This window comes from Arvicola amphibius, chromosome 1, assembly GCF_903992535.2.
Source record: "Arvicola amphibius chromosome 1, mArvAmp1.2, whole genome shotgun sequence".
NCBI lineage: Eukaryota > Metazoa > Chordata > Mammalia > Rodentia > Cricetidae > Arvicola > Arvicola amphibius.
In genome coordinates this window covers 55,051,722-55,075,339 of record NC_052047.1, presented here as the reverse complement: position 1 = coordinate 55,075,339, position 23,618 = coordinate 55,051,722, and the positions used below count along the sequence as shown (strand labels likewise).

General features: G+C 45.9%; 1 protein-coding gene across 1 annotated transcript; it reads right to left on the bottom strand.

Moving 5' to 3' along the window:
* Positions 1–4,946: 4,946 nt before the first annotated feature.
* Positions 4,947–22,339, bottom strand: Qdpr (quinoid dihydropteridine reductase). The gene is made up of 7 exons (XM_038324354.2): positions 22,158–22,339; positions 19,685–19,777; positions 16,370–16,466; positions 15,360–15,500; positions 10,669–10,777; positions 8,972–9,055; positions 4,947–5,545 (listed from the first exon to the last, which is right to left on the bottom strand). Exons 1-7 carry the CDS (start codon positions 22,251–22,253, stop codon positions 5,440–5,442), a joined length of 726 nt encoding a protein of 241 aa, XP_038180282.1. The 5' UTR covers positions 22,254–22,339; the 3' UTR covers positions 4,947–5,439.
* Positions 22,340–23,618: the final 1,279 nt, after the last annotated feature.

The following is a 23,618-nucleotide window of genomic DNA, read 5'->3' as shown; positions in this document are numbered from 1 at the left end:
TGAGGCTCCCCCACCCCAGTCCCTGGATCAGCAGAAGGTGGGGGAGTTTCCTGTCAGTTGTTTAAACCTCTGTGTGGAGTTAAAGCAGTTCAGTGGGCCCCAATCCAAAGAATTCCTCCAAGGGAAAGCTCCAGGAAGGCTGGTAGAGAATGTGAAACTGTCCTAGTAGGAGTGGAGTGCGTTTTGCCACTCATAGGAGCATGCCAGCCAGGTGTGTGGCTGGCCCTCATTGTACCTGCTCTCCCATCTGGAAAACGGGGAGTTGACAGAGCCTATCCAAAAGGGCCATTTTGAGGATGAGGTAAGTGGTGTGAGGAGTTAGAATGGAGCCTGATGCATGGTGGTCACCATGTGTTACCGTGGTTTCTGAGACCCACGAGTGAGAGAATCAGTCCCTGAATCAGCAGCTGTGGCACCTGGCCTGCCAGCCCACTTAGCCAGATCACCCATAACTTAACAGCAGGGTGCAGAGTTCCATAAACTAGACAAGGTCTGCTGTTTGCTCAACAGCTAACAAGAAAGGTGGACACTATACAAATGAGAACAAATAGTTAACTAAATAAACAAATAATAATAACTAAATAATTAACTAAGTAAATAACCAAATGAATCCGATGTCTCCAACAGAAGGCGGCATCGAGGATTAACTCACCCGCATAAACTTAACCTCCACAAAGACAGGAGAGACGGCTCAGGAGGTAAGAGCACTGTGGCTCTTCCAAGGAACTCAAGTTCAAGTCCCAGAACTGACTTCAGGCTGATCTCATCTGTCTGTAACTCCAGCTCCAGGGCCATCTGGTGCTCTCCCCTGGCTTCTGCAGGCACTGCGCTCACTTAATATTCACTCAGACAGGCAAGGAATATAAAATAATTATTTTTAAAAAAATCTCCTATGACTAGGACTCCTAGCTCCAGCTGATAAATTTCCATCCAGCTTTTCCTACCTATGCATGCACAATATTCCACAACTATGTTATAGCCTCACCAAATCTCAGAGCACTGCTGCAGTAGCCTTAACAGAACAACAGCGGTTTCAGCGATGGTGAAATCTTCAAAACTGTGTACCATACAACATTAAGCTGTGAGGACTTTCTCATATCGCTAAGAATTATTTCAAACTGAGATTTTTAATAGCACCATCATAATTATTATTAGCACAGATGTGCGAATTAATCGCGCTGCTTATTGGCGGTCTGATGGAGTGCAGTGCCCTGAAAGCTCCCCCAGATGCTGGCCTTTGCTACTCCATAGCTGTGTGACGTGGGGTTGGGAACTCTCCACACCTTACTCTCCTCGGCAGACCAGGTAGAGGAGCAGAGTTTCCTCCGTGGAGTTGTGAAGGTGAGTGACGGCTCATGGAGTAGATCCCACACCAGGCAAATGTGAGAGAAATGCCAATGTGGTGCTTATTTAAGAGCATTCACTGTGGGTCTTCAGGGTTATTTCCAGATTCCAGTCATTTATAACACAGACATTACATTTGTTACCAGTTTCTGACCTGGTGTCTGGTTCTTACCTAGCATTTTGTGGGATTTTTAGCTCAGGTGATGTGAAGTTTTTAGAGTACTGAGGGAGACCACTGAATTACTTCCCAAAGAAGCTCTGTGAAAACGCCTTTCCACACACACTAAAGTAGAAATCGCCCTAATCGGACATCTCCCACTGCTACTGCCTCCTTGTTTCAGGGCATAGCTCTGAGGTGACTGGTGAGATGGAACATTCTAGTTTTCCTTTCATTTAGATTCACAACCCATATTACTTATCCATGGATAAAAATAATTTGGAAAAAATAGTGTAAAATTCGCCCAGAAATAAACAATACATCCAGAAACCTGAGGAAATTAAAGCATAGAATCTGGTTTCTTGAGAAACTTAGGAAAGAAACTTGTTTAACTCAAGAGTGTCTTAGGTCCCACAGATGATTTCTTAATGCTAAAAATATTCTAGAAAATCATCAGGTTTCTACCCACAACCGTCTTCCCGGAAATGAACCCAGAGCCCCCCAGACAGGGGATATTAACATTCTCGTTTCACTGACCAGCGTGAACACATGCCAGCAGAATTTAATATAAGTGAGTCATAGAGTAATGGAAAAATACAGAATCCAAATGAGATGAGATACCACATTTAGCCATGGCCAGAAGCCCCCACCACCTCAGGGTGAGAGTCAGAAGGAAGAGTAGACACCCCAGAGAGCGGCTCCAGAAGGAGGGGCTGGCCAGTAGGTGTTGGGGCTGGAGATGCCACCACAGCAGGAGGTGCTGCCAATGAGCTATACCGTGCAGGGCGCTTCATCTCTACCCCCTCCCTCCACTCTTCCACCAGGGCTCCCACCCCAGTGTCCTGAGGATTAGACAACAAAAATTTACAATGGGCAAAGGAGCAAAACAGACATTTCACCAAAAAATATATCCAATGGCCACCAAGCACATGAAAAGATAATATCATCAGCGAGGGATATACAAACCAAAACTGCAGTGAGAGAAGGTATGATATCCACAAGGATGACCATAACCAAAATGACAATGGCATGTTAAGTCCGGTGTGTAGTGTAACAGAAGTATCTGGAAGATCTAAGTCCCACGCACACTGACTTCTTCAGACTCCCTGTTTCTCTCTCCCACTGCTGTGGGTGAGGTAGACTCAAGCTGAACGCTGCAAGATAAAGGTCTCGATTGCTTACTGGAACAGCCCACCACAGGCTCCCTCCTAGCCTTCTACAGCCAAGCCATGCAGCCCTGACCATTCCCAGAAGCTGTGAACCAGCCCAGCTTCCAGAGACACGCAGGTCAACCTCCCAGCCAGCAAAACCCATTTTGAGAACAATCAGGCTGAAAATGAGCACCTAGGGGCCACAGTCCAGACAGGCTGAGAGAACCTGAAAGCCAAAATTCAAAGTACATCTATCAGTCCAGCTCCTCTTAACTTTAGCAGTAGAGCCTACCTGTGAGAACAAAACAGGGCCCAAACCTGATGGAGCCTTCTAGATTACATTCAAGAACTAAATGCACGAGACTCCACCCATCAAGGGTTAACAGTGTCTGGGCAGCAATTGCTCCCCACCAATACTAAGGATCATTCATCTTCTTATACCTGCTACCCTACTGAAGCCTCTCAAGATCACAGAGCCACTAGCTGGTTCAACCTTCATTTCTCTTCTCAGCAGCTTTTAACATCCCCATCCACCTCTCCTTGACATATGCTCTTCAACCCCCACACACTGCATCCTTAGTTCTTCTTCTGCCTGTTCCCCATCAGTGTCTGCTCTTCTCTGGATATGGTCCGTGACCTCTGTTGATATGCTGAAGCTTTAACCCCTCATGGATGACATACGGGCCCTTTAATCTCCTGAAACATGAGCAACACGAACCATTTTGTTTGTAGTTACCAGCCTCCAGTGTCTCAGGATGGACTAATGTTGTTTATATTACTCTTTTTTTTAAGTTCACTTTTATGTGTATGGGTGTTTTGCCACCATGTATGTCTGTGCATCACTTGTACCTGGTTCCCACAGAAGGCACCAGATCCCCTAGAACTGGAGTTACAGATAGATGCGAGGCACCATGGGAGTGCTGGGAATCAATCCCAGAGCCTCTGAAAAGAGAAGCCAGTACTCTTCACCAAGGAGCCATCTCTCCAGCCCCTCTATACTTTAGCCAGCTCAAGCCTTGGTCTTCTCTGCATAGCTCTAGTGCCAGTTACCAGCTTGTTTCCTTGCTGCTGTCATCACCTTTGTCACCTGCACTGGCTGAAGACAGACACGCAAGGACTTCTATATAAGTGTTTACAGCATCGGTTACTACAGCCTAAAGGAGGGAGCCCAAGAGTGCATCCACTTGTCAACTGGATGAACAAAATGTCTTTTGGTACAAGGGAGTAGCATTCCTCCATCACTAGGAAACATGTACTTATACACAGTCTGAAAGGAAGACTGTGAAGACCATGCCCTGTGTGAGCCAGACCTAAGATGTCAGATGTTAATGAAATACCACAAGAGGAAAACCCACTGAAATAGAATGAAGATGAGTGGTGACCAGGAGCCAGAGGGAGGGAGGCACTGAGAACTGCTTAAGAGCCCTGGATTTGACTTTGCCAGTGAAAATACTTTGGGCTGGGCAGTGGTGGCACACACCTTTAATCCCAGCACTCGGGAGGTAGAAGCAGGTGGATCTCTGTGAGTTCAAGACCAACCTGGTCTACAGAGTGAGTCCCAGGACAGCCAAGGCTATACAGAGAAAGCCTATCAAGCCGGGCGGTGGTGGCGCACACCTTTAATCCCAGCACTCAGGAGGCAGAGGCAGGCGGATCTCTGTGAGTTCGAGATCAGCCTGGTCTACAAGAGCTAGTTCCAGGACAGGCTCCAAAGCTACAGAGAAACCCTGTCTCGAAAAACAAAAAACAAAAACAAACAAACAAACAAACAAAGGCAGAGAAAGCCTATCCCGGGGGAGGGGAGGACCTTTGGAATTAGAGGTGAGGTGATGGCTGTATGCCAGACTTGTATCTTAAAAGATGAAACTCTTGCCTTAAAATGGCTGGTGGATTATCATTTCATGAGAAGAGAAAGCAAACTAAAGGTCGTTATAGAAGGTGACTATCTGTTGAGGGGATTCTGGCCTTATGCAAGTCCTAGCAGCAACGACAATGCTACTAATCTCTTTGGGCCTCAGTTTCCCCATCTATAATCCAGACTGGATTATATCACAACTCCTTCACCACAACAGTCTGAATCAGTCACATGAAGAGTTGCTCTGACCTCACAGAGCCATCCCCCCAATTCATGCACACATGGCAGGCTGGGACCATGCTGCCTTGTGGAAAACACTCGTCTCAGATTGACTCTCCCCTCTTAATACACCAGGAGAAAAGACCCCCATATCTCACGGTTCCACTCTCCTAGGACCACTGTGTACAAGTCAGGACTTGAGTCAAAAAAAGACAACACAAAACATGAAGTGTGTTTATTAGGAAATACACGCCAAACTCACACAAGTGGTTCTTCTGCATACTTAGCTTAGGCTGGGACACAAAAGGACATCATGACGGAGTCCATTGGGTTTGCTTACATCACAAAAAAATTTTCAAGGCAGTTCAGTTTCAGACCACAAAAATCACATCTATGGCACCAACATGGAATTCAAAAACAGGCTGGACTTCAAAGTGCCCCGAATGCCAACAAACGAGAGGACTATCAAGGGTCTCCAGTGCCATCCAGGATGCCATGACGCAGGCGGCGCACACTCCCGAGGCCTCAGCACTGGTACTGCTACCTACAGTCCTCTGTGCTCATTTCTCAAAACCACGCTGTCCCAGGACGGCAAAGGAGCGAACGCTATGTAGGAGACAAACAGGACTGAATACAGAAAACGTGGGGCCAGATGCGGCCACACCCAGGTTAGTGATGTTTCGGGAGGGCCCTCCTAGGCACTGAGATGAGGCTTAAAAGTACGCTGGGGTAAGCTCTGTCTTCCCTTCTGTGGTTACCACCTGGATTAGGCTTCCTGAGTTCGGCCGCTTATTCCCAGTGATCCAGTCATGGAACGTTCTAGAATAAGAAGAGATAGTTTACATTCTTAGAGAAAAACTCTGGGTACTTGCTAATATTCATCTGGTGGCCTTGGATGTAAAAGGGTTTCTGGAGGGAGCTACAAGAAGACCACTGGACATAGAGATATATAAACTGTGACTGACGAGGAATTAATGTAATCTCTGCTTTTGCTTTTGTCCTTTTCTATATGGTGAAAATTCTCCACAACACAGTAGTATTTAACTAATAAACAGATTTTAGGTGATTAACTGTAAGAGAAAGATAAATGTACCATACAGGCATCCCTGAGTAACTATGGAGGTTGAGTTTCCCAAACTGCCAAGGACCCCAATATCCCAGGAAGTTACTAGGCCTCCTTTAAGTAAGGACCATGCTATCTGCATATAACCCACACATTCTCCCATGTACTCCCCACATCACCCCAGACTAATGACAGTAACTCACACCACACACATACTACATACTACATATAACCCACACATTCTCCCATGTACTCCCCACATCACCCCAGACTAATAACAGTAACTCACACCACACACATACTACATAATAAGCAGCTGTTAAAGCTGTGCTGTCTTTAGGAAATAACAAGGGGCTGTCTCCACCTACTTAGTACAGAAGCATCTCTTCCAGTGTTTTTATGTGAAGCTGGTTGAATTGATGCATGAGAACCCACAGATAAAGAAAGCCAGCCTCTGCTTTATTCCTTCTCAAGTTTAAAACAATGAAAACTCATTCTTTAATTTCAGCAAACACGTGTGGGGTAGCCAAGATGAGATACAAACAGCAGGCTACTATCATAAAATATACTGAGACTTAAAACATCTAGCTGTTTGTGGAGATGGGCACCTAAACCTGCCTGGAGAAAAGGAAGACCCTGGTTATGAAGTTTAACAACCAGGGAGAAGCCGGACGGTGGTGGTGCACGCCTTTAATCCCAGCACCCAGGAGGCAGAGGCAGGTGGATCTCTGTGAGTTCGAGGCCAATCTGGTCTACAAGAGCTAGTTCCAGGACAGGCTCCAAAGCTAGAGAAACCCTGTCTCAAGAAAAAAAGAAAAAAAAAAAAACATGGAGAAGAAGGTGCAAGATTTTGTGAAGAAACAGCAGCAAGCAGGTAATGGTGTCTAACAGTGAAGCATTTACGTCTGAATACCCTTGAGTACCATCCACCTGAGGATCCACAGCCAGGATCTCAGACCTCTGAAAAGCACTCAGCTCTTAGGATGCTCTGTGGTCCCAATGTGCAACCATGCAGACCAGATTTGACAGTAATCTGCCAGATTCTCAGGCTCCTTCTCTGGCTACTGTACAAGCTAACAGAGTATACAGTGGTCTCAACAAAGTATACAAGGGTCTCAAAACAATTGTTAAACACCCTGAAATGCTGCCACTGATCAAGGTCGCATCCCTGGGCTAGATGAGCTGGGTACCTTTGAGAGAGACAAGGGGGTCTCTGTGTTCATCACGCGTCTTTCCTGCCTTTGGCTTCTCCAGCAGGAAGTGGATGACACAGAAGGCATGCTTACCACAGCAGGTAAAGAAGGTAGCGTGCTCACAAGCATCTTAAACAAACTGCACTCTAACTTGTCAACTGAGCTTCAAGTGGGTAAAGTGACTGCTAGAGCAAAGGGCCTGACAGCCCCTGTCGGCTGACTTGTGGCTGGGTGTGAATTCAGGCCCAGGAGCCTCAGTGCTGGGTCCACAGTCTAGATTCTAGGTTAGTACATCACTCACGCATTATGGGCACATTGGCCTTTAAAGAGAAACGTAAAAGCAATCACAAACCAAAGCATGGTGTCTTCTGCAACCTCCTTTCTCAATCAAGTATTAAAGCATGACTCCCAGTTCACCATGTGGTTAGCAGGCCCACAGGCCCGCAGCCACACTGCCTAAGTAAGAGCCTAGGTTTGCTACTCTCTGGGCAGACTGACTACTCAGCCCCAACTCTTAAATAATGAAAATAATTTTCTATGAGCATTAAATAAGGTAAAAGGATTGTGGGCTAGGGAGATGACTCATTCAGTAAAGTGCTTGTCACAAAAGCATGAGGATCTAATTTAGGTCTCCAGAACTCGCATAAAAAAAATATTTCTCCACATCCTATAACCAGTGCTGGGGAGCAGAGGCGAGAAGCTCTCTGGCATTCACGTGCCAGCCAGTGGAGTGGAAACTTGAGTTTCTGATTCAGTGAGAGGCTGTCTCATAAAAAGAGATGAAGAGGATAAAGATACAGCTGTCTCAGGGGCTAAGAATGCATACTGCTTTTGTAGAGGACCTGAGTTCAGTTCCTAGCATGCCATCAGGCAGTTCCCAACACTCTGTAACTCAGATCCATGGACCTCAAGTCTCTGGCCTCTTCCAACACCTGCACTCATGGGCACACACCCACCATCAGACACAAATACACAGAAATAACTAAAACTAAAACACATCTTTAAAAAGAAACGTGGAAAATAACTGATGGAGACACCTGATGTCAATCCCGACTTCCAACGCATGCGCGCACGCACGCGCGCGCGCGCGCGCGCACACACACACACACACACACACACACACACACACACACGTAAGTATTTAGAATACTTATTTAATAGCACATAAATATAACTATGTAGGTACTGACTTCAAACATAAATATAAGTTTTTTCCACTTAATTTAAATGAGTTCTAACATCAGGTCAGAAACAAACACCCACTGCAGCCATCGGAGCAGCTATGGCATTGGCACTCTGGGGAAGGCCATCTCCTATAGGGACTATGACCCAGCCATCCCATGCCAAGGCAGCACATGGCCACAGTAGGCATCCAGTGAGCCCAGACTTACTTAATAGAAGGCTTTGGGAACTGAGTAAAGCATCACCAAACAGTAAAACCCACTCCCTCTCCAGTGAGCTTTCAAGCTGTCTCTAGATGACTAGGGAGTCACTTCCTGGTCAGTGACCACTGACTAGGACCTTAAAAAATGAAGACCAAACATCTGGGGCTCAGCACTGGTTGAGACATAGGACTGAGACTTCCTCCCTGTCTTCCTGCCACAGAGTTATTCCTGGATACATTGCTGATTTATAACCCAGAGATGGGGATTACTGAGTGCTTGCTATGGGTCAGACACACTGCCAAGCACTTAACACACTCTACCACGGTTGGTTCTCTGCACCATCATCATGGACCTCATTACACACAGGCAAGCTCTGTGTCTGAGGGCAGTTTACAATCGTGCTGACTTTGGTCAGACAGGGAGAGGAAAAGACGTCCGGACTCATGTCAGGGCTATTCATCCCTCCACACAAATGCTGCTCTCCAAATTCAAGTGCATCAGGACCTCAGACCCCAGAACCTCACCCAGGATCACCGAGAGTCCCCAAAGGGCAGGGGACAGAGCCTGGAGGCTGCTTAGTCACCGCCTCTCCTGTGATACTCACTCAACCAGGAACTCTAAGGGTGTCCAGGAGCTGAAGTCTGCCTCGGGCATTGATTTCCTGTTCATCGGCGTATCCAGGGTAACCCTGCAATGTAGAGATAAGTGTGTCATTTGTGCATCGCCTCTGTAATAACAGGAGTCTGGTCCTCGGCCATGAAAAGACAAACACAGCATCACCACTGGGAGCCTCTGACGCTGAGCATGACATTTACATGGAGAGATCAGACAGGATAATCAGAGACCAGCAAGCTGTCCACATTAACAAAAATCACAGCTGAGGGAAATCCAATAAGGCTCTTTGTGGCTCACACTAGGGCAGGCAAGAACAAAACAAGGAGAATCACATTTTACCTTTACGTCAAATACAGCCTTTATCGAAAGCAAGGGCTTTATTGAGTTCTCGTGTACTCTGAAATGCGGCAGACTCATTTCTAAACATTTATGTGAAATAACAGTCCTCAAAAGATCAAAAGTGCAAAGCATTATTTTTAAGTATATGGCTGCCTTCCAGGAAACTTAGGATTTTCAGGGAGATAATATGAATTGGCACAAAACATTTGGGCCTGAGACATCAGTCAGAACAGCCGGGAGGCAGCTCAGTCATAAAACCTCACCAGTGAAGGACCGGAAAGCTAACTAGTCCCTGAGCTGCCCCAGGGTCCTTTACAGACTAGAAGCAAGAGGTACTGAGAAAACACGCCAAGTCCAAGGCAGTAACCTCTGCCTCTGCCTGAAACAGCTGACTAGGGATTCACTTCCTGGCCAGCTAGAAATGTTCCCATAGACTTCTCTGATCTCCTACCTATTCTCTCCCACACTGTTGCCATGCCTAGCTAAACACACACACACACACACACACACACACCACACGACTTTATAACAATGTGAAAACAGGAAGAACTGTATAAAGTGTGTGGATACTTTAAAAGTAGGAGTAGGGAAGAAAACACAAAAGAGGCAAAAAGAGAGATGCATCCCTCAAGACAGATCATCAAAACCCTGAAATCCTGCCCCGAGCTGAATGTACCTCTCAGCCCAGATTCCTAGGTTGAAGCCTAGCCTGCAGTATAACAGGAGTAGGGCCTTTAGGAGATAATTAGGTTGAGTGTGGCTCCATAGATGGACTGGGACACTTAGAGAAGGCGGGCTAAGGTAGCCCATCTGCCTTTCTACCATACGACAGCAGGTACCCCTACAGCGGCAGTTCTCAACCTGTGGGTCGCAACCCCTTTAGGGGAGTCAAACAACCTTTTCACAGGGGTCATCTAAAACTGATCAGATACTGATCTAAAACACAGATACTGACATTATGATTTATAACAGTAACAAAATTATAGTTATGAAGTAGCAACAAAAAATTTATGGAGAGGGTCACCACAACACGAGGAACTATATTAAAGGGTCGAAGCATTAGGAAGGTTGAGAACCACTGCTCTACGGAAACAAGCTCTGACCAGGCCCCAACCCTGCTGGCATCCTCAACTTGGACTTTCTAATCCATACAACCATGATCAGTACAATTCTGTGCCTTATAAAATACCTAGTTTAGGGTACGGTGCACAGTAGCAAGTATACATAAGACAGGAGCTTACATGCCTTTGGGGACACACACTCAAAGCCACAATAGAAAGGGACCCTCAAAATGTCAACACTAGGCATCAGACAAGGTGTAAGCAGTGGAAACTCCTAAGCACCTACGGGAGCACAGCAATGGCAGCAGCCCCGGGTGGCATGCCACTGTTCTTCCCGGCAAGGCTCTGGCAGAGCTGATGGACGGCGCCCTTGGCCATGCCGTAGCCGATCATCCCTGGGAAAGTGAAGAAAACAGTTGGTTACACAGACATTAGGTGCCATCTCCTCAGCTCTCCGTTCCCTTAAGACTTTAGCCACATACTGGGTATCCTCCTGCAAGCAGGGCACCCTCACTTGCCCTACCAAAATAGCAACCAGAGAAAGGTGATGGGACAGGTGGGCAGGGTGTGGCATCTGGGCAGTTCACAAGAATGCAGGTTTTTAAAAGGCACTGTGGCCAGGAGCCATTCCACTTCCTGAGGTGGCATGGAGGTTTACAAAAGGTCCTAGACTGGGTACTTCAGAAGTGGGGCTCTCATGCCTGTTTTCCTGATGATTGTAATGGTCACAGATTCATTAGCCTGGTTGTTCATGTGCACACCTCTACCCATCAAGGCTGCACTGAGGACCAACCAGGAAGAGCCAGGAGGCCACAGAGGTCAGGTGGTGGGAGGGACTGCCGAGCTGACGACGGCACGGCTTTGCACAGGACCAGGCTGACAAAGCCACTTGCCCAGGAGCATAAAGGAAGATGTTTTCCCACCCCACCCCCACTCATGGCATCTTCACTAGTGCACAGTTATCCCCACCATGGAGCAGGAGTCTACTGTCCATTGGGGGCAGGGGGCATCCTCTTCCTTATCCAGCATACACAGCAGCAGACTGTGCATCCTGACACGGCTGCCTGCTACAACTGACCTTGACATTATTTCTCTATGCTCTTCATGCCCATCCTATGAAGGCTGTCATTGCTCCCATGCACCAAACCCCCATTTAGCCCTCATATGTCATGGAGACTCCTCTGACCATGAATCCCCAGATTCAGGGCTAAGCATGTGAAAATACAAGGCAGCTCCCTGACTCCAAGGGTAAAACCCAGGATCCAAGTTGAGGGTCAGGGCTAAGGGCACAGTAAGTCCTCGGCACTGTGACTCAAGGAGAATCAGCAGCCCTCCAGCCACCGGCCACCACTACACGAGTGCAGGTAGCCTCAGAGCTCCGAGGCATCAGTCCCCCTGGAGCTGGGTTACAGGTGGTTGTGAGCTGCCTGGAGGGAGTGCTGGGAACTCAGTTCCTCTGCAAGAGCATCACGTGCTCTTAACCGCTGCACCATCTCTCCAGCCTCTGTTTGCTTTCTGAGACAGGTTCTCATTATATAGCCCTGGCCAGACAAGAACCAGCTATGTAGACTAGGCTGGGCCTCAAACTTGCAGCAATCCTACCTCTGCCTACGGGTTACTGGCATGAGCTACCACACTCAGCCTCAGAACGTAGTATCTAATATATTTTTAAATTATATCTATTTATTTATCTATTTATTTTATATGTATGTATTATGTGTGACTGGGCATGTGTGCACATACTATAGCACATGTATGGAAATCAGAGGACAGCTTGTGGAAGTTGTTTCACTCCTTCCACCACGTGAGTCCCAGGGATGGAATTCTGGTCATCAGGCTTGGTGACGAATACCTTTACCCACAAAGTCCATCTCCCCAGCCCTCAACACATCTTTTATTCTTATGAATGTGACAGTCATGGTGGCACACGCTTGCCATCCTAGAAACTGGAGTATAAATTCAAGTTCATTCCAGGCTACACCCCTCTCCAAAAGAATGCTTCTAATATAAAAACATATGAATTGAAACAGAAGTGTGGTATGGGTGCACATAAAAACACATATAGAATGCTTCCAAAAGGCTGCCCAAGGTCTATGGCCAACTACCTTCAGATTGCCATAGGGAGCAGGCACTTGAGCAGTCTCCCCATTAAATGTATGTTTTAAAGTGCCATGTGAGTGTTTCCTACATGCACTGGTTAGAACACGCTAATATAAAAATACATGGATACAAATAATACACAGCCATCCCATTTTCTCCCATAAGTTCTGTTCAACAGCTCTGAACCCTTGGTCACATTAGCTCCTCCACAGAATGTTTCCAGGGACAGAATCTTCTCAACTCTCTCATCTTCTGCCCTTGAGTTGTCCAGGACATTTGCTTAGACAGTAATTTACCAAGAAGTAATGATATGGGATTTCTTTCTGTACACTGTGAATATGTATTGCTCTCATTGGTTGATAAATAAAGCTGCTTTGGTCTATGGCAAGGCAGAAGATAGCTAGGCAGGAAATTCAAACACAGATATCAGAGGAGTAAGATACCAGAGAATTACTGGTAAGCTACGGGACACATGGCAACATACAGATTATTAAAAATGGGTCAGTTTACATGCAGAGCTAGCCAGTAATAAGCCTGAGCCATAGGCCAAACAATTATAGTTAATATTAAGCCTCCAAATGATTATTTCCTAAGTGGCTGCAGGGACCAGAGGGTGAGAGAGAAACCAATCTAACAGGACTGGGTGAGACAGAGAAAAGACTTCCAGTGACAGTGTAATGTGCATAAGACACTGCACACACAGGGCATCCCATCCGAACACATCTTAACATGAGCACATAGGCTGGCTGCCTTTAGCTCCCTCTCCCCTGAAAATGAAGTCTGACGCTGTTGTCATGGAAGGTCTGCAAGTGCAATAGCAGAAGAGGCGACCTAAGTCCAGGGAGGTGGGATTCACAGCCCAGCCCAGCAACCAATCCCTGACCAGCTTCAGCAACAACTGATTGCCAAAGAGGGTCAAGGTCTCAAGAAGTTACTTAGAGGAGTATTTCGCCACCCTCAGCGTAAGCCAATGGTCATTTAAAAATACAGCTCAGCAAAGTACAGGGCACTGTCTACTTTTTCATCCCAACACTGTGAGGGCCAAAAAGCTTTAGAAGGGAAGAAATGAGCGATGAGCAACCCATGGCTTACTTCAACAGAACAATACAGATATGAGATCATTCACAAAATATTAAAAGAGAGCATACAACTATGCTGGACACTTTCTTCTAAATAATAATGTGATCATACAGTCCCTCAAGGGAGGCTTCCAACCACAGCCCAGAATGGCTGCAGAGCAGGACCATTAAGATGAACCATCACATGGAACCACCTGTACTTGTAAAACCAAAGAAAATGGGAGCCTGCTTTGTCCTTTAAAAAATTAGTCTTTCAGTCCTGGAGTTTTGTTTTTGAAATGTCAACCTATTACTCATTTCTCTATTTACTCTCTAGTACCTCTGCCCTATGTCACCTTTAATAAAAAGCAGCTTTCAACCAGACAGACATCTAACATTTACACAGTTTTAATTATTGCAACAGCCACAGACCTGCTAGATCTATGCTCTGTGAAATGCGATTAGCAGCAATAAGTTACTAATTAACAAGAGCCTCATGGTTCAATGAGTTTCATTAAAACTGGAAGGTGCCCCAAGATCTCTACCACTTCCATTCGAAGAAGTGTACCTCTTAAACCAGATATTACAGATGAGACTTAGTGATCACCCCTCTGTGCCCCTTAAGTCCCTTTATCCTTGCCCCTAAATGAATGTGTGACTTGATATGCACTCTGCTCCCCAAATTTGTAGGCTGTCCTAATCCCTCTATAATTCAGAAAGTTACTATATTTAGATATTTAAAGTGGCAATTAAGTTAACATGAGATCGTTAGGGTGCAACCCTAATCTAGACAGGCCAAGGTGCTTTTAAGAGGTAGATGATCATCCCTCTGTGTGTCTTGGTCCTAAGTTCTACCCCTTAGAAGCATCTTGGACCCATCTAGATTAGGGTTGCACCCTAACAATCTCATTTTAACTTAATTACCACTTTAAAGATCTTGTAAGAAAGCAGCCATCCACAAGTCAGTGAGAAAGGCCTCGAAACCAACCCTTCCAACATCCTGGTCTTAGACACCTTGCCTCTGGGATGGTAAGGAAACATGTGTCTGTTCATTGAGCAAGCCAAGGCATGGGAGCCCCAGCAAAAGAATACAGGGAATAAGAAATGCAAAAGAAGGGTCTTCGTGATGGAATGGAAGCAACTCACAATTTAGAAATAGTCAAGGGGTTAGGTCAAAGTATACTCATTACATATTCACTAAATAAATCTGGACAATTTATTTAATTCTCTAAATCTTGTTTTTCTAACCAATGAATTGGAAAGGTAACAATGATGCCTATACCACGATTCAACAAAAATAATGGTGAAGTGGAAAGACTATATAATAATACTTGATACTGATGTGAATATAGTAAGACCTACCATGTGCTATGCACCATCTATGTGTCAATAACTCTGCAGTTGCTCTTAAGTTAGATAATATTGTCACTGTTTTACAATTAAAGGAACTGTGGCAAACATTTGACCAGGGAATCAGGGTCAAAAATCCACCTGCCAAAACACTTCCCTGGGACCCAGGGTTACAACGTAATGATAAAATGGGAGTAGTAACCAATACACGTCTAGTTTGCTGTTTATCTCTCTATTGGTCACAGACCATAAACCAGGCAGGGGTGCCAGATTACAGAACCATGAACCGGGGACAAATACAAATGAGAAGATTAAGATTGCTCCCTATAGGACAACTCTGGCATAAAAGGAATTACATCTACCCAATGAGAAAGCTCCTGAGGGCACAAAGCGAACTGCACCTCCTCAATCCAAGATGTACCCAGTAGCCCCAGCAGGAGAAGCATTTACACTGCACACAAAGGCTTACCAGGAGTCCCATCCAAGGCAGCTTTGGCCCCAGCCAGGGTCAAGAGGCCTCCTTCCTTCAGGTGCTTTGTGGCCAAGTGGCTGGAGATGGTGGACGTCCACATACTTTGCTTCCACATCAAGTCACAGTTTTTAAAGAGTGCTGGGAAAAGGGCAAAAAAATGTGAACTCATCACTCCCAGAGAATAACCCAGAAGACAGCTCACACTGCCCTGCACCACAAGAAACCCACCAGGCCCTGCTAGTCTACCACAGGGATCTAATAAAGACAGCACAGGGCTCAGTGGTCAGAGGCACAGGGTTAAACACAGGTCATGCTGATGCCTGGGTCTCAGCTTCCTCACCTGCTAACTGCCAAAATTTCAGCCAATAAATTTTAGCAAATAAACCTGGGGTCAACAGACTCACCAGACTGTCAGGCCTTCAAAAATGGCTTTACTTTATGAAGGCTGTTAGGCTTATAAGAGGAACTTCTATCCCTGTTCTGGCTTCTTCCCCTGGTTTAAAAAAAAAAAAAATCCATGAAACGATCACCCTACAGCTATAAAGAGGGTTTTAACAGAGTTACATTTTCATGGATAAAGTTAATGTGAGCCTTTAAAAGTCTGTAAAAGAGCTGAAACAGCAACCATTTCACAGCTGTGTTGGCCCTCTAGCCATTCCAAAGACTCAAAAGGAACAGGTGGTCACGCATGTCACACTGTCAGGCTCCCCCCACCACCCCAGCTCTCACATTCTCTTCACCTCCCACCTTCCTCCATGGGATGCTGCTGAGAGAAAACCCTCACTAGACACCAGACTGTGTCTTCCCAGCCTGCAGAACTGTGAGCAGTCAATCCCCACCAATTACCCACTTCCATCATCACGAATAAAATGAAGAGACAGAGCTATGGCAAGGATCCCAAGAGACCAACAGAAAACCAGCTAGCCTGGTGCCCCATCTAGACCAGAGCTGTGTCAGCTAGACAAAGAGCAGAGCAGAAGCAATAATTAACTCGGAAAAAGACTCACATTTGGATTTGGCATTGCCCCCAGCCCATCCTCCAGCCACACAGAGAATCGCATCCACCTTCTGATCACCTAGGAGCTTCCCAACCTCAGCAGTGACCTTAAACAAAAGAGGCCAAGGTGAGCTGAGACAGGCCGCGCTTCTCTTTCTCTTCTTCTTCAGCAGTTTACAGTACCTTCAACCAGTACCTAGCAATTGGCTGGGGAAATTAGATGGAAGAAGTTCCGTGCATTTTGGGTAGTGAAGCCAACAACTTTTCAATATGGATTTCATAAGGTTGGACCTCTACATGAACAATTCTAAAAAGCATAAGTACTTCCTGAAATCCAAATATAAAGAAAGGGGGGAAAGAGATTTAAGAAAATCGCTGGAGCCTTGTGATAAGCAAGTGAAGCTCTGGTGTGCTCCCTTACAAATTTTCTTCAAGAACCATGGACTCGTGATCTGAGAAGGTTCTATTCCACTCGTCCTACCCCACCCCCAACAAAAATACCTTTTTTTTTTTTGGTTCTTTTTGAGACTGGGTAGCCCTGGCTGTCCTGGAACTCATTCTATAGACCAGACTAGCCTCAAACTCACAGAGATCCACCCACCTCTGCCTCCCGAGTGCTGGCATTAAAGGCATGGACCACCACTACCCAGCACAAAAACATCTTAAACAAAGAAATATCATTAAGAAACACAAAAGCAAGAAAGTGACAGCCACTGGCAAAATGCTAGTACATTCTGAGTACATGGGGTTCATTTCAATGGTCTCTATGTTTGAGATGTTAAAGCTCTGAGACTATATCCACACATTATCTCACATTATCATTCATTAAAAGGGCAGTCTGGCAGACAGACCATGCTGGCCAGTCACTATGGCTCTTCTCGGCTAGAATGTCTGGGTAATGCCTCTCAAGTGCTCAGTATCCATCTTTTGCAAACTCATACCAAAACCCAGAGCCTCTCCAGCAACAGCTCCTTCGAACCATTCCTTCTTTTCTGAAGACTCAAACCATTCCTTCAAAGGGACTGCTCGGCCACTGGAAAGCAAGCTCCTGCACATCACACTGAATGCTTTCCTCTTAGGCAGATTCTAGAATCCTGTGCTTTCTACCTTCTCTGGTTAGATTATTGTTGATCTTCCTCCTACGACCCTGAGCAATCCTAGAAGTCCCTCCCTTCTTTCAGAAACCAAGTTTCTCTGGCCAGAATGTAGACTAGCAGTTCTCAATCTGTGGGTCATGACCCTTTTGGGTGCTGAGGGTCAAACAACCCTTTCAAAGAGGTCACCAAAGACCATAAGAAAGCACAGATATTTACATTATGATTCATAACAGTAGCAAAATTACAATTATGAAGTAGCATCGACATAATTTTATGGCTAAGCAGTCACCATAACATGAAAAACTTTATTAAAGGGTTCCAGCATTAGGAAGGGTGAAAACCACTGACTGGACCCTGACTGCCAGAGGTTACATCAATTCCCCACATCTGGATAGGCACAGGATCCATGCCACCCAGCCTACTTTTCAAAGAAAGCACAGAACAAGCAGCAACTATGGACCATCTGACTTTAACACCTTTGCTTCATTCTTATAAAAAAATGTAAGGAAATTTTAAATTCCAGCCTCTTAAATTTTGCTTTCTGCCCACGAGTCTTCCAGAGATTCAGTTCTCTTCTCCACCTTCCTCTTCTGGTACCTCAAAATTAAAATCCAGTGTCATGCTGTTGACTCTGAAACTCACAACGGGATGGAAGGAAGTAAGATCTTAAAAGGTAAGATGATCATGATGCATTTTGCCCTACTGATACATTCTACATAATCAAATCTCAGGTGGGGACAACTTCAACACTGGAAAACTGATACGGTGGCTTGTAAGATGATTCAACAAATATATGGACCTGTTAGTTTGACCCTAAATCAAGTGGTGGAGGGCAAGAACTATCTATCAAAAGTTGCTCTCTGACCACTACGCATCGATTATGACATGTATGCCCACACTGACATTCTCATTTATTTGCCTCCCTTTCTCCCCCCTCCTAAATAAATAAACCCACACTGCCATTGAACTTCTACTTAACAAGGACTGAGGGGCACTGAAAGCAGAACCCACACTTGGAAGGACCGTGGCTCTCCAAGCCCTCCTGGATCTTCTCCTGAGGTTTAGCTTTTATTGCTTAACCCACATGACTGCTTTGAGACACAACCGCAGCACAAAAGTACAACCAGAAAGACCACTGCCAGGGCTCAAACCATAGCTACACTACTCTCCTACCTGTGGGACCTTAGGCAAAGACCAGGATCTTTCTGCATGTCTTTCCCACATCTGTGATTCAAAACAGCCAAGGAGCAGGAACTATCAGCTGGTGTTGAGACCACGGCAGAGAGTAGATTGAGGCAGACCCACTTACAGACTGAGGTCACAACAGACAACTCCTTCCCTAACCCTAGCACCAACTAGCTTCTCAGACTGTCACCGGCTGAAACCTAGTGACCGCACTGTGACATGGCCCACCTGCCTGCCTACACAGGAGTCCTGAACACAGCACACCACGCAGAGAAGGAGGTGGGAATTTCCTTGGGAATGAGGGTAGGAGCCTAGGCCTAAGTCTTCCAGGCAGCTTGATCAGAAGGACTCCTCCATAGGCAAGACTGCTTAAGAGCCTATGAGATACTCAGACTAGGACATTCATGCAACTGGCAATGGTGCCTTCTGGGGAATAGCACTATGTTGAGGAGAAAGGTGGTATTTACTATTCATTGACATATTTCTAGATTTTTATTGATTTTCCTGTGTTACAATCTACACATAATTTCATAACTGAAAATATATTGTTAGTATTTATGTTGTGAACTAGGTAAGCTTTACTTTTCAAAATATATCAAATATACAAAGATGTTTAAGCTCACTATTCTCGCTAAATAGTAAAAACAAACAAAAAAAAATGAACTTAAAAAAGCCTGAGGCATACAATAAAGAGAAACTAAGTAAGCCATAGCCAATCAACAAAATAAAATATTGTATGTCAACAAAGTATTTAAACAAGACAAACTACTTAAACTCAAGGGTAAAGTTCTAAAAATCTAACCATCAATATAAACCTAAGACATGCAAAAGCAGTTAACACAGCATGCAAAGCTAAGACACGGAAACATGCTAAAATAAGCTAGTCAGAAGTGGATCCTAAAATTTATCTTTGTTTTTGCTTTTAGTTTTGTATTTTACTTTTTCTACATTTTCCTCTGGAGGATTTCAGAATTGGCAAAGAGCACAGCCTAAGAACGCCCACTGGGCCTCTCCTGTCACAGTGAAGGACCTTTTAGAATTACCTGGTCAGCCTGCTCTGTAAATGAGTCTGTCATTTTAACGATGACACTGGCACTGGCCTCTTCATTCTCCACCACATCGATGCTGGCGACCCACTGGAGCAAGAAAAACAGTTTTAGTTAGGAGTCAGGGAGCTGCTACTTGTCTAAAGAGCCACTCCCTCAAATGGGAGCAATTGGAGGCTTAAACTGAAAGGCACAGGACCAAAAATGTTTCCAGTTTGCAATGTGGGATTCGGAAATATTTGCATATACTTTTCTTGGGGATAGGACTGGAATCTGAACACAAAATTCACGTTCGGAATGCATATTTCATATACACTGTATACTCAGTCTAAAACAAATTTTACACAATACTTTTAGTAATTAATCTTGAACATGCAATGGGTTTCACGTCATGAAACTTCCCAGCTGAGGCACCACATAGCCCTTAAAAAGCTTCAGATTTAGAAACATCTTGGATTTTTTGGATGTTTTTAACATGTAAATAAGAAAGGAAATAACAACTGGTCTCCCAGGAATCCTTCAGGGACCACTAACTGCGGCTGATACACCTTCTACCACACTTCATCCCAGGCCATCGTGTTCCTTCCTCTTCCCCGCTGGACTCCCAAGGCCAAACTCCACATGTACCTAGAAACACTTGAGGTCAGCAGAGCCTCTGTGAAGAGCCCCTAGTGAGAACCAAAAGCTTTGCTAGCCTATAATCTCTGCCACAAATACTTAAGCCTGCTAGTGCAGGAGACAGTCACAAATAATAGAGTAGATAGAAGGGGTGTGGATGAGCCACCCTTGCAAATGCCAGATGCTAAGATATAAACTACACAAGCCACACGTTAGTATTCTTTTCATTTTATAAATCCATTTAAAGTGTAAAACCCTTCACAACTCTTGGGTACATAGAGATGGATAACTGTCCAGCTGTCCTAAGGAAGACCCCCTGCTCTGCAGCAGACAGACGGGCAGGCCTTCAGTGTAGATGCCCAACTCAGTTATTAATGCTGGCTCAGCCATAAAGTGGTAATCTTCTTCATCAAAGAAAGCGGGTGAATGATTAACAGGGTTGGTAAAGACAAAATGAAATGGAGGATACTCACTCCAGGCATTATTGAGTTTTACTTCAGAAACCTCCAGGGTCCTTCAGGTTGAAGACCCCAGAGGCCAGTATCTATCTTTAGCTGCAAGGACAGCATCACTCAACAACACTCATTACCTGTATACCACAAACCATGGGGAATAATACTCAGACAAAATCAGCTCCGCCCCAACCCTCCCTAGGGTGCCAGGAAAGAAAGGGGAACAGATTTTGGAGTAAATGCGCACCCCAGACAATGCCAAGGAGGAACACTGCTTAGTAGCTGGCTCTCTGGCTCATGTTCAGCTGCCCTCTTATGAAGCTAAGACCAAGCCTGCCTAGAGATAGTGCCAGGCTAAGTCCTCCCACATCAATCATCCCTCAAGACAAGCTCTCACAGAAAAGGCCACGGGCAAATGAGATATGAGCAGTGCATCCACTGAGGTTTCCTCTTCCAGGGTGACTCTAGGTCGTCAATGTGATGATAAAAGCTAACCAGCAGAGGGGAGCTCAATGAAATTAGAGTCAGAGAAAACTGATAAGTAGTACAGTTGAGGTAGACAAAGCCCACACTTTCAATGCTGCCTTTGTCTCCACCCTCCATCTTCGCAAATCGTGGAAGACACCCGTCTTCCAATGTTCTAATTACTCTTGTACCACACTTAAGCCAGAACAAAATCCTGGGCCCTTCTCTTTGGTCCCAAGGGATCCCTTGCCCAGGCTGCGGCTTCTGCTAACTAAACTCGTAGGAAGGTGCTCCAAGCCCCAGGGCTGATTCTAGAACAAGTTTCCTGTGCTGAGCCACACTGATCCCTGCTAAAAGGCTGGGTTCAAGTTCAGCTCTGTGCTCACTTGTCCTCTGGGAGTGGACACCGGACTAGACAAAGTAGTTGAAATATCCTTAACTAAGCAAAGATGACAGCAGCTGAGGGACTGAGCCTTAGACTGCCAGGTCCAAGAGGGCTAAAGCAACACGGGTAATAATTATTAGCTGCCATACTGATGACAGCTAGCATTTAAAACGCTTTTACCTGTTATCTCGTTTAATCATCACGATCGATCCAAGAGTAAACAGGAATATTATCGCCATTTCACTTTACGGGGGAACCGAGGATAGAGGCCATTAGTCCATTCAAGGTCACTGGGCTTATAACTTAGAGCAGTCCAATTCCAGAGCCTCTCTGCTGCCTCTCCCCTCCCTAGTCACGCTGGACCTTCCTGGCCTGGAGGAGGCCTAGGGAGCTCCTAACACCACACACTCCTTTCAGGGCAAAGGCCTTACACTTGTGGCCCAGAACAGACCGGAGCACGAGAGTGTAACCTACGGGTGCACAGGGCCGGTAGTTTTCCCCGTCTCCCCCACCCACCCACTCCAAGTATCTGGCCATCCCGCAGCGTTACCCAGTTGCGGGCTCGGAAGGCCTGTACGCAGCGCGAGCCCAGAGCGCCCCTGCCGCCATACACCAGCACCCGGCGCGCCTCGCCCGAAGCCGCCATCCTGCTCCCGATAGGCTCCCGCGGTACGGAAAGACAAGCGGGAACGCACTGCCGTGCCCGCTGCTACCCAACGCGGAACTCAAGCGGGTGGCCCGCCCCTACCTGCGCCCCGCCCCTGAAGCTCCGCCCAGGGGTGGAGACGGAGGCATTGCAGAGCCACGCCTCCCACCTCGGCCAATAGAAGTGCGTCAGCAGGGGCGCGTGATCGCGACTTGCCCCTCCCTAAGGCTGAGATACAGTAAACCACGCCTCCCCTTGGAGGCATGGTACGTGCTCTTCTGCGCCCCGCCCATCTGCCCCGCCTCCATCGCCTGTGAGCCAATAGGAGCGTAGCTAGCTCGGCGCGTGCCCTAAACTGTGCCCTGTGGCTCACCCACGCTTGTAGGCCAGCAGGCGGGCCGCACCTCGCCCAAATACTACTTGGTGTGCCGACCGCAGCAAAATTCCGCCCTCAAGCAGCGGCCTTTTAGGAGCACCAAGCCCCAGCCAGGAACAAGAGTTCAATAGTATAGGTGCTGCAGGGTTCAAAAGGGGGAAAGTAATTGCAGACAGGAACAGACCACCTAAAATATTTTAACTCCCAGATAAGAGTGTGAAGTTTGCTTGACCCCGTTGCCTAATAGTTGTGTGGCCTAAGTAACTCCTTCAATTGTTTTGTGCCTCAGTTTCCTCGCTAATAAAATGTGATTAATAGTCTGTGCCTCTGGAGTTGAAGAAAAAGGTGTAAAAGGTACATCGAGCAGTGTGTGGCTATCAGTATGAGTCTTATCAGTACCGGTTATTAAAAGTCACTGAGCCTCTTGGAAGTCGGTTACACTTTTTTCCAAATAGAAGGCAAGTGTCTATCTGGGGACACACTTAAAAGTGAAAATCTGCGAAAACAGTGATACAAAATTTGTCATGCTCTGTAGTTTAAATGTTTCCATTTCTGGAATTGATACCTTTAAAACAAAGACTATGATGGGGACTTTCACTATATTTAAAATAGTATTCTTATACAGTACAACAGGTTTCATCTGGTAGGGGAACAAATTTAGCTATGGCAAGGTGTAGGACTGTCCTTACACCTCTCTGTCTGCATGTAAGCGAGGGTTATCCTAGATCCCCAGCAAATCCTGGTGTCATCCCCCACTTATAGTTTAATTATTTCTGCTCAAGAGCACAGAGTCTCTTAACAACTGCATCGCTGACATTCAGCCTCAGATAACTGGAACCGAGAGTTGCATGTGTATAATATCCAAAGAATCTCTGGACTCTAACCCTAGAAGCCAATAGCAAGCCCTGCCCTCAGTCATAAAGATCAAAAATATATCTCTGGTAGCACAAGCCTGGAATCCCAGATACTGAGGCTGAAGCAAGAGGACC

Bases quoted from the DNA above. Each gene is read 5' to 3' on its own strand.
- Qdpr (XM_038324354.2), bottom strand. From the start codon at position 22,253: ATGGCGGCTTCGGGCGAGGCGCGCCGGGTGCTGGTGTATGGCGGCAGG. The intron at 15,501-16,369 runs GTGAGTCTTTTT...CCCTTTTCCCAG, and splicing joins GGGCAATGCCAAATCCAAAT to CACTCTTTAAAAACTGTGAC. The intron at 10,778-15,359 runs GTAAGCCTTTGT...TCACTTTCCCAG, and splicing joins TGCCTTGGATGGGACTCCTG to GGATGATCGGCTACGGCATG.